The 13,594-nt window shown below is 44.2% G+C and overlaps 1 protein-coding gene across 3 annotated transcripts in view; it reads right to left on the bottom strand.

Annotated features, from left to right (window-relative positions):
* The window catches only part of ARHGEF12 (Rho guanine nucleotide exchange factor 12), a 258,987-nt gene that overhangs the window by 49,914 nt on the left and 195,479 nt on the right, over window positions 1–13,594 (bottom strand). For all 3 annotated transcript variants that reach the window (XM_075328415.1, XM_075328414.1, XM_075328413.1), the window contains one exon: window positions 12,640–12,717. In XM_075328415.1, coding sequence (XP_075184530.1) covers window positions 12,640–12,717 — 78 coding nt within the window. The remainder of the gene's footprint in view (window positions 1–12,639; window positions 12,718–13,594) is intronic.

The raw sequence follows: 13,594 nt of genomic DNA, 5'->3' as shown, positions 1-13,594 counted from the left end.
AGCAGGCATGCCAGACACAGGATAAAAACCACCCCTGCATCCAGTCGGAAAAAATCCCCCCAGAGACACTTCCAAGGCTGAGGTCAATAATGTGGAAACAGCCAGTCCTCCAGCCCGCGACTCAACCCCGGGACAGCCGACCTTCACCGTAGCAGTGTGCCGCAACCGCGTCAGCTTCCGGGCTGCTCGGATCCGGATCCGCGGTGGCTCGAGGGGCATCCGGACCCGTAGGTCGTGCGGCCACTCAAAGGGGGTATTTACAGGGGATTGTATATTTAAAGATCGTGACGCCACCCGTGGTGCGAGGTAAGGTGAGTACCACCGCTGCAGCTGGGAGTACCCAGGGGCGAAGGAGTGGGCAGCTAGGCGTTTAACCGCTCCACGGGTAGGGGAATGCCCCGGGACTCGGTGATGGTGTTGGGGAGTGCCGTTGGGAGTGAAAGGGTCACTTGCGTCCATAAAGCTGACACCGACAACTTGGTAAACCAAAGTTCTGGACACCACTGCCGCCGAGGGGAGCACGTTTGGGTCCCTTTCCCACTGGTGTTGCCTGATAATTTGTGACCTTCCTCTTGGCACTAAGTTCTCTTGCTAGTTGGCCCCTGTAGTGTAGAACTAGTCGGGTCACGCTCCCCTGTATGGCTGAGGGAGCTTGGTCTCAGGGTTCACGCTTGGGATTTCCTGGACTGTTTTAGTGGAAAGTCCTCCTCGTTGCACTAGTACCCAGATTTTGGAGCAGGTGGAGAGTGGATCTTGAAGGCTCCGTTCTCGTCGGGTCAATTGTCAGGCTGCCTGAAGCTACTCCTTGACCTAGGGTCCACGTACCCAGTCGTGCCCAGGTCCCAGACCAGTGATGGTACAAGGCCGCCGGCTGTCCTCCACGACAGTTCCGTGCCCCTTGTCACGATCCCCTGTGACCAGGGTCCAGCTTCTACTAGGCCCAGACCACCGTCTGCTACCTAGTGACTTCCAAGGAGCTGGGCTCCTGATCTCCTCTCTCCTTCCCTCTTACACTTCCTCTCTCCTACTGACCTACTCCTGACCACCCCTTACCAACTCCCCAAGTGGGTTATCCTATTCCACTCAGGCCGTCCACTGGTGTGTCTGGTGGGTGTGGTGCAGAGTGTTCCTAGGATTTTGATTGGCTGATGTTGGCAACACCATTAGATGGGGACCCATAACCAAGGAGGTGGATATTGCACAGAAGGGCAGATTGCACAATACTCTGTGACGACCTGATAGGCCAGGGCATCACAGCAACACCACAGCTCTTCTGGGTCTTTCACTCTGGGACAGGAAACCGAACTGATGCTGTAGAGAGGTGCCGCCCTTTTATTTCAGTGGGCTTCCTGTCGTAAGATGAGTGGACTTCTCTGGTGGCGCTGTCGTGGTGAAGGGAAAAAAACACTAGATGGAAATGAAAATTTCTGTGCTTTATCAAATGAAGCGGCTGAGGTGGATTTATTGCTGATTTTTACTATGGCTTTTACACTCTTGAATGTGAATGGTAGAATCTGGTATATCTGCTTGTTAAGTTTGCAGCAAGTTCCTCTATAATAAGGGGCTGTTCACATTACAATTAGTGATGAGTGAGCACTACCATGCTCGGGTGCTCTGTACTCGTAACAGGTAGGACGCTCATATGGCACAACTAGAATACAATAGTCAAGGGGGGACTGGAGCATTTGTTTTTACTTCTATTATAAATTTGTATACAAGGTCACACCAATCCAAGCGTCCAACTGCTGATTAAGAGTACAGAACATGGTAGTGGTCACTCATCACTAGTTACGAGTACCCGAGCATGGTAGTTATGAGTACCCGAGCACCCAAGCATGGTAGTGCTCGCTCATCACTAGTTACGAGTGCCGAGCACCCAAGCATGGTAGTGCTCGCTCATCACTAGTTACGAGTGCCGAGCACCCAAGCATGGTAGTGCTCGCTCATCACTAGTTACGAGTACAGAGCACCCGAGCATGGTAGTGCCCGCTCATCACTAGTTACGAGTGCCGAGCACCCAAGCATGGTAGTGCTCGCTCATCACTAGTTACGAGTGCTGAGCACCCAAGCATGGTAGTGCTCGCTCATCACTAGTTACGAGTACAGAGCACCCGAGCATGGTAGTGCCCGCTCATCACTAGTTACGAGTGCCGAGCACCCAAGCATGGTAGTGCTCGCTCATCACTAGTTACGAGTACCGAGCACCCAAGCATGGTAGTGCTCGCTCATCACTAGTTACGAGTACCGAGCACCCAAGCATGGTAGTGCTTGCTCATCACTAGTTACGAGTACCGAGCACCCAAGCATGGTAGTGCTCGCTCATCACTAGTTACGAGTACCGAGCACCCAAGCATGGTAGTGCTTGCTCATCACTAGTTACGAGTACCGAGCACCCAAGCATGGTAGTGCTCGCTCATCACTAGTTACGAGTACGGAGCGTGAAGAAAATTAAAGTGTGGTATGGTACTTAACCCCCTTCATCCCGGGGCAATTTTCCATTTTTCTTTCGCTTCTTTTCTTTTGAGAGCCGTAACTTTTTTTATTTTCCCATCAATCTTGCCATATGAGGACTTATTTTTTGCGGGACGACTTCTACTTTTGAAGGAAACCATTAGTTTTACTATATAGTAAACTGGAAAATGACAAAAAAAATTGCAAAAAAAGTGCGATTGCATGATTGTTTTTGGGATAGTTTATTCACAGTGTTCACTATGTGGTAAAACTGATGTGTGGGTGTGATGCCTCATGTCACTATGAGTTTGTAGACACCAAACATGTAACGGTTTAGTTTTATCTAAAGGGTTAAAAAAAATTCAGAAGTTTGTCCAAAAAATGGCGTACTTTTTGTGCAATTTTTAGTGACCCGCAGCAATTTCCTTTTTCGGGATCTATGGCTCAGTGACTGCTTATTTTTTGCGTCTCAAGCTGACGATTTTAATGGTAAAATTTTTGCACAGAAGCAATGTTTTCATCGCTTGTTATCGCATTTTGTGCAAAATTTGTGGCGACCACTGATCTTTGGCGCTTGGAATTTTTTTGCCGCTACGCCATTTACTGATCAGATTAATTGATTTTATATTTTGATAGATCGGGCGTTTCTGAAAGCGGCGATATGAAATGTATGTATATTTTTTTAATTTTTTTAACCCTTTAATTCTCAATGTGGCGATAAAGGGGGTGATTTGAACTTTCAGGGGTTTTTTATTTTTCATTTTTTAAAACTTTGTTTTAACTTTTTTTTGTTATGCTACTAGTCCCCCTAGGGGACTATAAGGATCAGCAGTCTGATCGCTTGCTCCTTTCTGCAGATCACAGCTATACAGCTGATATCTGCAGAACAACTGCTCTCCTCTCACACTCGGCAGTCTGCCAGGTGTAAGAGGAAGCGACTCATGATAGCTACAGGAGTCATGACATGACCCTGTGCTATCATGACAACCATCAGATCCACGTGATCACGTGACGTGACTTCCGATGGAGCTGGGTAAATGGATGCTTTCCGAGGCACGCTGTTACATCGCGCTGACATTTTCACAGCAAGATGTATGGAGGTTAACAGGTGTGAGTGTAGAGTGGATCCACTCGTGCCCGATAGCTGCACGTCAGCTGTTCAAATCAGCGGACATGTGCAGGGATCGCTGCCGGCTACCCACAGCAGCCGGCAGGGATTAACCTGGCACAATCTATGATGTCATGTGTCGTGAAAAGGTTAAAAAAAAAAAAGTTTACCTTCCATGAAGATGGTCAAATGTGAGTTATACTGTGTAACAGACATCATGGCTCCGCGGTGTTGTTGAATACTTTTTTTTTTTGCAGATTTTAAAAAACACAAAAATCAGATGCCAACATCAAAAAGTGAAATAGGGTTTTCCTGCTAGTAAACCCAAAAGCAATTTCTGAAATTTAAAGCATAATAAGCACGCCATTGCTGGTTATCCCTTTAACACTAGAAGTCCCAGAGAGGGGTCATTTAACATTTGTACCATTGGAACCCTATGGAGCTCGAAATTCGTGGGACTTCTAGTGTTAATTCTGTGTATATAATAAAAAAAATAAATAAAAATTGATGGTTCCTACTTACTGGAGTCCATGATGTGAGGGTGCTGCTTAACTGCACTATGCCATGCCTCGTATTTCACACCACACAATGGCGTGGCATGTAGATCTATCACATAAAAGATTTCTAACCCTCGTCCACCATGTGCAGCGATTAGAAATATAAAAATTTCTGTTTTTCTGATGTTCCCAACTCTGTATTGTGTACTCCTACGTGCTTCTATAATTTATCTGGACATACAGAAGAATTAAAAGGGTATGTTTACATAGGGCGAATAGATTGTGGATTTTACAGTAGCAACAACCTGGATACAATTTTACCAAATCTCATCCACAAGCTGCGAAAACAGTCTGAAGTGCAAATTAACCAGATCCGGAGTCTGCAACAAGTCAATTCATGCTAAAGATTGCAATGCAAATTTTTCCTTTTGCAATGCAGTGTGAAATCTATAGCAAATCCGTAATGGAAAATTAGTACATGTGAATGCACCCACGGTCAATGGAGTAATCTACAGAGAAGTGCAATGCCCCGTAGCTGGCACTGAAGGGATTTCATACTGCCATCGCCCCAGAACTAGCTCACAACGCTCTACTCCGACCAGAAGAGCAGGAATAGTCACAGACTAGGCCTCTGTTCTCACCAATATGCTGCCCTCTGCTTTCCAGGTGCTAGGATGTTTGACAGAGCAGTCTGTATTGCCAGCGTCACTGTCAAAAACCCCTATGAAAGCTGCCAGACCTCATAAATTCAGATTTATTTTTAAGTGTCATTTTAAGTATCATTCATCTCACTGTAAATTTTTCTTTTGTTAGATCACAGAAAAGTTAACAAAATGTATCCAGATAATAGGTACAACTCACTACTGAATTTGCGCTTTTTTTTAAATTTCCCAACATCCGACATATTTATATGTCACAGGTCAGCAGCGGGTGTAATGAGGGGCTGAGCCCGCTCCATTCCCGGCAGATGATGGCTGTGTTATTTAGCCATCATCTGCCTCTCAGCAGTAGGTGGAGCTGAGTTTGATTATCGCCATAATTGTACTGACCTGAAGAATCATGATTGCTAGGGGATTTTTAAACAAGTACCGGAAGTAAAAAAAAAAAAAAAAAGAAGAAGAAAAGGTTAAAAATTAAAAAAAAAAAAAAAAAATTAAAATGCTTAATTGGACACAATGTATTTGTATACAGTACATTGTATCTTTGATTGCCTGAATGTCTCCTTATAGCAGGGGTGGGGGAACCTCCGGCCCGCGGGCTGTTAGCAGTCCGTGATTACTTTTCCTGCGGCCCCGGGGACCACAGTACTCGGGTGGCATCCGCGGTCTTGCCAGCCCTTTAAACCCCAATGGTGACGCAAGAACACACACGCAGTTGCTTGCACATACCATGAAGTCCTCACGCTGGCACGGTGCTTACCTTGTGGGTGGGGTGAGCGCGAGTTGCACTTCCGTCCCACAAAAGAACTAGAGGAGCAGCAGCTTTACCGGCCTCACTGCTGTACATGCCTCCTGGACCTGTGCTGTGTGACTCCTTCCCCGAGTGCGGTGAGGCTCAGTCCGCAACCCAGTGCTGTGTGCCCCGTAGTGTGTGTGTGTGTGTGTGTGTGTGTGTGTGTGTGTGTGTGTGTGTGTGTGTGTGTGACCCCTCAGTGCTGTGTGCCCCATGATGTGTGCGCTTCCACTAGTCCTGTCCGTGCACTCCCAGTGTTATCTTTGCCGCCTCCAGCAATGTGTACGCCCCCGGCGCCTCCCGCAATGTGTACGCCCCCGGCGCCTCCCGCAATGTGTACGCCCCCGGCGCCTCCCGCAATGTGTACGCCCCCGGCGCCTCCCGCAATGTGTACGCCCCCGGCGCCTCCCGCAATGTGTACGCCCCCGGCGCCTCCCACAATGTGTACGCCCCCGGCGCCTCCCGCAATGTGTACGCCCCCAGCGCCTCCCGCAATGTGTACGCCCCCAGCGCCTCCCGCAATGTGTACGCCCCCGGCGCCTCCCGCAATGTGTACGCCCCCAGCGTCTAAAAACGGAAACAAACCTGGAAAAATAGCTGTGAGAAGCAATATGATCAATATCACCAAACATAAAAGCCGCACCAAAGAAGCTGCTCCAGCCATCATAGTAGGAGTTCATTGTTTGATTAAATATAGCAGGGTCATTTTCACATTGATAATTTGGTGCGGCCCCCGAAGATTGGTAGAAAAGTCCAAATGACCCCCCAGCAGTAAATATGCTCCCCACCATTGCCTTCGAGACATTTTCAAGTTAGAAAATGATTAGCTATCCATGGGATAGGGAAAAAGCTTCTCAATTTCTGAGGCTCTGACCACTGGGACCACACTGTATGGCTGTTTAAATAAATCTTAATGGGACTGCCAGAAATAGCCAAGTGCTCAGCTGGTTTTCAGGACTCCCATATGAATAAAGGGAGTGGTAGTGATCAACCTCCACTTGATTCACATTGGCTTTTCAGGGCCCCACTTCTCAGGATTGATGGGGGTCCCATCAGTCAGACCCCAAGCAATAAGGAAATAATCCCCTATCCCAGGAGTAGAGTGTAACAGTCTAACTTTTAAAGAAGTTATCCACTACCCTACCTAATTTCATTTTTATTCAAGCATATGCTATTATGTGCCACTAAATACATCCACACTCTTATCATAGTAGTATAAACCTTTTATCATGCAGACAGCATCACCTGGTGTCTGCAGCTAAGGTCTGATGATTACATCCATCAATTCTTCTTCGCAGATTTATTGTGACCTATTACTACAAGAGCCATCATGCATTGCAGTGGCCTGTGAGAGAGCACTTAGCACTCCTCCTCCATTCTCCACCCTGTGCTGCTGAAGATATTGGGAGATCCCAAGAGCAGCTCAGGTTAGGTACTAGCCCAACTGGTAGTTGCCAGATGACCAGCACAGCCCTGTGACTGTGTTTATTATGCAAATTTCAGCACTTATCAGCTGTCCACATCAGTGATTGGATTACCTGAATCCTTTGCTTTTGAAATGCATATTGCAGTACTTCACTAGTAAATGTGTCAACCTCTGCTGTATGGCTGAATGAAGCTGTCAGCTCAGCTTGTGTGAGGCGGACTAATTGTGTTTTCAGCTCACTCCAAAATGTCCACACCCACCGCAGGAGCCCAATGACCACTTCCTTTCATTTGGTCTGATTTCTGTGCCGGAAAAGGAAGTATCAGGCATAACAGAGGAAGAAGAAGAAACTGCATAACAATCCAGTACTTATGATTCATGCTGAGATACTCATAGAAACTATACATCGAAGTATATTATAAAAGGTATTGTTTAGAAGAACTACGACATATGGCAAGAAAGTGAATAAGTAGTGGAAGACCCCTTTAAGAATAACGCTGTAAAAGGGCCAGTGCTGGTGGTCACACATGCTCAGTACGTCATTCAGATCCCCTGAATTCCCTTTTACGCAAGCAGCAAAGTGACCACCAGGGCACTTAAGAATCGGCTAACTAGAATAAGCTGACCAACACTGGACATCAGGGGGGACGTTCTGACAATGAGTGATCCTGACACTAGGGGGCGCTGTGATAAGTATGTAGCTGCAATACCCAGACACAGGAGCACTGTATCTAAATTATTACAAATGCAAACGTAATGAATTCCGTTACAGCTCACAAAAACAGATTAATATTTATTAAATGGGTCAAACCCTTTAAGAAAAGAGCCTAAGACTTTTCATTTGGAAATTTATCTAGAAGGTGAAGGCGTACAGCATGAGGTATTCCTAAAATTTGCATGCATCACAGATAATTTTTCCAAACAATAAGCATCGCTTTCATCTGTCATTTCTAATCACTTTCCTAATTTACATGCTGGTATAATTCATTATCGTTTGGATTTGCAGAAAACGCGCGTCATGTAACTAGGCCGGCAGCAGCTTTATTTACCTTCCTGGAAATCCATTCGGCAATAAGTGACTTGGTAAAAACATCGTTACTATAAATTTCATCTTCTGAACTGCTCTGCTGGAAATGGCAAACACGAATTTAGAAATGTAAGATTTCATTATCTGTCACAGACCTTGTAGTATAGCACACACCGCGGAACCATTACACGCACATCATTATGAATACGCTTCCCTGCAATGAATATTAAGATTGCTAACGAGCATTAATGAAGCAGATGTTTGCATATTTGTCGTCGAAAATGCAATTAATCATCTCTACATAACTAACAAACTACTTGAATATCTCACCATTAACTATACATATAGCAGGTTTCATAGGTAAATTACCTTAAAGAGGACTCGTCACCAGTTCAGAAGTGACCATTGTTTCCCCATTGTATTCCCCCTGCTCCCCTGACTATTCCGCTTTTTTATTTTTTAAACTCTGCCATATGGTTCCAGCGAAATGGGACTTTTCAATTACTGCTAAAGTATGTATAGTCTTTACTGAGGGGTGTGGCTTGCAGGGCGATTATGCAAATACATCTACAGACACGCCCCAGAGGATCATATGAGCCACGCCCCAGAGGATCCTATGAGCCACGCCTCCTTAGTAAAGCTCTTAAAAATGTATCCTAATTAAAAAGCTGCATATCTCTGGAATAGTATAATGGATTTTAAAAACGAAAAAAGCGAAATACTCAGAAGAGCAATGTAAGTAAAATGAGTGCAAAAAAATGACCACTTAAGGCTGGTTTCACATCAGCGTTTTTTTTTTGATGGACGTTAAAAAAAACCCCACAAACTGCATGTGACTGGATCCTGTTGATTCAGTGTTGAAACTACGCAAACGCAAGTGTTATTTTACGAGAGAGATAGAGAATATGAGAATGAATGACGCTAGGTGGTTTCTGGGCATGCTCATTAAAGCAAACTGCATCCTTTCTATCAGCATACCACCATTCACGGTTTTGAATGTGTGCGGTATAGTCAGGATCCAGTGCCATGCAGTAGTTGGACACAGGTAAAAAAATGCTACAAGTAGCATTTTTGAAATGAGCTAAATAAATGCAAAACACTAGATCCGTTATATGACGCATGCAAGCGCATGCAAACGCATCTAATCGCAATTCCATTGAAAATGCATTGCAACGACAATGCATTTGTCAAGGATCCAGTCAATCCAGGATGCGTTTTGCGGGGGTTTTTTTACGTCCTTCAAAAAAACGCTGATGTGAAAGCAGCCTAACCTGGTGACAAGTCGTCCTTAAAGGAAACCTGTCACCTAGAATTTGCGTTCTGACCTATCAGCACATGCATATGTGCCCTAATTACACCTCCCTACCCATCCCTGTGCTGTAAAATTGTATATGAAAGTAATAAAGGTTTTATTACCTTCATATTTCCTTATTATTATATTACCCAGCAGGGTATTTGGTCCCATGGGCGGCGCCTTGTTCTCTGGACGTCTGCATACTTTCCGTGGTATCACGCCCTTGTGGGTGTGATACCATGGAGTCACATGAGCAACGTCCCAGTCGCTCATTCTATCCTGCGTGCATTGCGGCAGCCTTCTCTTCCCGGTTCTCCTTGTCAGTTTCAGACGCACAGTGCGCGTCTGAAGCCAGCGAGTGAACACTCGAAAAAGAAGCCTGCCGCAATGCGCGCAGGATAGAATGAGCGACGGGGACGTTGCTCATGTGACTCCATGGTATCACGCCTACAGGGATGGATACCATGCAATGGATAGCTGCGGATTCCGGGGAGCAACTGTGGGAAACCTGCGGCCGTACCTGCGGCAAAGTCTGCAGGTACATTGTCCTGTGGGCACATAGCCTTAGAGTTCCTATATATTTCTGAGCAGTGTGAATGTTACCCTATGCAGGACTTGCAGATTGTTTTGGTAACAGTGTGACTTTTAAAAATAAAATTAGTAGATACAGAACTTCACTGCCTCATAAATCTTCTAGAAATTTTTTCCATTTGACATCCAAAAACAACGCACCACAAACATACTGCTTTAAATGGGGTTGCCCGCAGTGAATATTAAGAGGTCTCAATCATTGAAGCAGATGGCTGCATATTTATCTTCGAAAATGCAATTAATCTTGTTTCCATTGCTAGATTTGTGAAAGTCGGAATAATCCGGGACAGGGGATAATTAGGATATTACATTCCCAATCCTATTCCCAGAAGTATTTGGTATAGATGGGATCACAGAGTGGGGGTTACATTTAATCTTATATTAGACTTAAAGGGAATGTTTCATCAGAAAATGACCTTATGTTTAAATTAGGCTATGAAAAGTGCCTAAAAAAAATAAATATATGTATATGTAATAATTTTTGCCCATGTTCTTTCCATGTCACAGTATGAAATTAAGAAAAAAAAAAAAAAAAAGTCCTGTAGTTTTCACACTGGCCACCAGGGCTCATCTTTTACTTCTCATTGTTGCAAGAAATTCACATGTACATTACCGTAGCAGCAACAAATTGATTCAGACTATCATTTGTAAGGAAACATCTAATGAGCAGCTGCAAAGATCATTGTGAAGGGAGCGGAGCAGGGTCATTATAAAACACTGCCTATTGTGATTGGTGGATCCTGTGTTATCAGCTGTGTGTAGGGTTACCAGTCGTTGAAATTCTACCATTGAAAAGATGAGGCGGATAAAAAGAATAAGTACAGGACGTGTGTAAAATAGCCTCAGTGGCCAGTGTGAAAATTGTGAGATATAGAATTATATACACACACATACATACATTATACATACACTAGCTGCTATGATATCTCCCATATACGCCTCTGGCAAAAATTAAGAGACCACTGCAAAATTTTCAGTTTTTCTGATTTTTCTATTTATATTTTTGAGTAAAATGTAAAATTGTTTTTTATTCTATAAACTACTGACAAAATCTCCAAATTTCCAAGCCCTCAGAGTTGGGGAACATTGCCTGAGCCAAAGGAGAGCAACTGATTTTCCAGGATAACTTTGTATGTGGCTTGATTTATACATCCTTCACAAAGTTTAATCTGCTCAATTCCAGCCTTGCTGAAGCATCCCCAGATCATCACCTATCTCCACCAAATTTCACAGTGGGTCAAAGACACTTTGGCTTGTACACATCTCCAGGTCTCCGTCTAACCATTAGACTACCATGTGTTGGGCAAAGCTGAAAATTAGACTCATCAGAGAAGATTACCTTACTCCAGTCCTCTATGGTCCAATCCTTATAGTCTTTGGCAAACTTCAGACTGGTTCTCCTTTGCTTTTCATTGATGAAAGGCTTTTTTCTAGCTTTACATGACTTGAGCCCTGCTTCTAGGAGCCTGTTACGAACTGTTCTTGCCGTGCACTTTACCCCAGCTGTCATTTGCCATTACTTTTGTAGGTCACTTAGTTATCCTGCGGTTGCTGAGTGACATTCAAATAAGATGACGGTCATCCCAGTCAGTGGAGTGTCGCTTTCGCCCTCTGCCTGTCTGTAGTCTCTTAATTTCTGCCAGAGCTGTAGAGCACTTTATGCAAACAGATTGATTCCTGCTCGTATTTCCCACACAGACAGAAGCAGCAGCATAAAACAGCTGAGTAACTGAGAATATCTATTTTTTGGAGACGCAATATCACTTCCTACAAAGATATTCTTTGAATTGTGTTCTCCCCTACCAATGTACCCCTTTCCTCCTCCTGTCTCCTCAGTTTAATAGTAAGTATAACCAGACACCTCACTGTGCTGACTTTCCTGCTTGCTTTGACCAAGATGAAATTGAACTGTTTTTTTTTTTTTTTGTTTTTACAGTGGATAGGAAGGACAGGAGGCAGTGGGGAAGGAGAGAAATGACTCATAAGTGGAGAAAGAAGATATTTTACAACATTTCTTATATTAACATCCACTGTTAATTTATACAAGGTGTGTTGATATGACAGTGACCATTTAAGCTTGAGAATGGTTGTCTCAGCTAAATATTGCAAGATCTATATAAAGTTCACAACACTATACAGTGCACTAATCCCCAAGAGTGACACCAGAGCACATATTTGTTTGAGTGCTTATGGGTCAGAGCAGAAAGAAAGGTTCCAATATCCAAACCCTGGGATCACTAGGGCAGATGACTGTGTCTGAGATAGATATAGATTCTCTCTCTCTCTATATCTATTGAAGTCTATCTAGCTATCGAAATCTGTAATATAGAGATAGAGATTAGAAAATATATATATATATATATATCCCAGAGCGCAACCTAAGAGAGCGCGATTTATGAGAGCACGATCTAAGAGAGAGAGAGAGAGAGAGTGTGAGTGAGAGAGTGTGTGTTTACAGAGCAGATTACCCATCCTTTAATAGCCAAGGCTAATAGAGGAAGGTCAGTTTGTATATACTACTCATGTGCTCACTACTCCATATACTGGCATCCTGTGCACGGCAGCCATGCTAATTAGTCTTTGGCGCCCCTTGTGATCTCCGCAGTCCAGAGACAGAAGGGTCACCAATCATTGTGAATAGAATAGGCACGAGCCGTTGTAATGGTATAGTCAGTGTACTGGTGGCATAAACAGGGCACTGCATATTATAAACTTGTAATTCAGAGGTCAGAAGGAAGATACGATCCTAGATTTAGTATAATGTAACAAGGCAAGTGACTGAGAAAGGCTTACCCTTAACTCATCAATCATTGGATACTCCCCAGGCTTCAGGTACGACAGGTCAAGTCTTCGTTGGTAGTCTTCAAGTCTCTGGAATCAGATACAAATACTTTGAAGAGAATTTAAGGGACACAACTGATGACCATCAGAAGTTCTTTTTCTTTTCTTCTTTTAAGATCCCTTTATATTTACTTAGTTTGTGTTATGGCTTTTTTTTCCTCTTAAAGGGAATGTGTCACCATGTTTTTTTCCACCTAAATCGGAGATCAGCATAATGTGGAGATGGAGACCCTGATTCCAGCGCTGTGTCACTTACTGAGCTGTGGAGTGTAATTCTGTTATAAACCACTGGTTAATCAGCAGGAGAATATCGTTAGGACTACTTGGCTTGCTGCCAGGAAGTCCAGCATATTCATGAGCTCTGTATAACTGCTAGATCTGCAGAACAGAAAGCATGGATTTTATGAAAATGACAGCAAACAACTCAGTAAGGCTCGCTTCACATCAGCGGTATTTTGCAGATCTGGCACAAATGCGTTTCAGTTCCATTCTTTTCCTATGGACTCGTGGCAAGATGCGGTCACATGTTGCATGTTGCCGTGCTCCTATTGTAAATGAATAGAACTAAAACGCATTGGTGCCGGATCCTGCTTTCTGGCAAAATACCGCTGATGTGAAGCGACCCTAAGTGACACCACTGGAATCAGGGTCTCTATCTCAACATTATGCTGCTCTCAGATAGGGCAGCAAAAACCTGGTGACAGATTCCCTTTAAAGTTGGTCATCAACTAACAGAATGGCACCCACTATCTTTTCACAAAAAGCGTGAGGCTTTATAGTCAAGTTAACAGTGTTAAGAGGGGTTGTCCAGGCTTGGGAGGAAAGTCTGCCGTCACTGTGTGTTAGCATGCACGCACAGGATTTGCATACTTGCGATCAATTCTCTTATGGAGAGAAGCCTGGGCGT

The sequence above is a fragment of the Anomaloglossus baeobatrachus genome, chromosome 11 (assembly GCF_048569485.1).
Source record: "Anomaloglossus baeobatrachus isolate aAnoBae1 chromosome 11, aAnoBae1.hap1, whole genome shotgun sequence".
In the NCBI taxonomy this organism is placed as follows: Eukaryota; Metazoa; Chordata; class Amphibia; order Anura; family Aromobatidae; genus Anomaloglossus; species Anomaloglossus baeobatrachus.
Note: the sequence above shows the minus strand (reverse complement) of the source record. Positions and strands in the feature narration are given on the sequence as shown.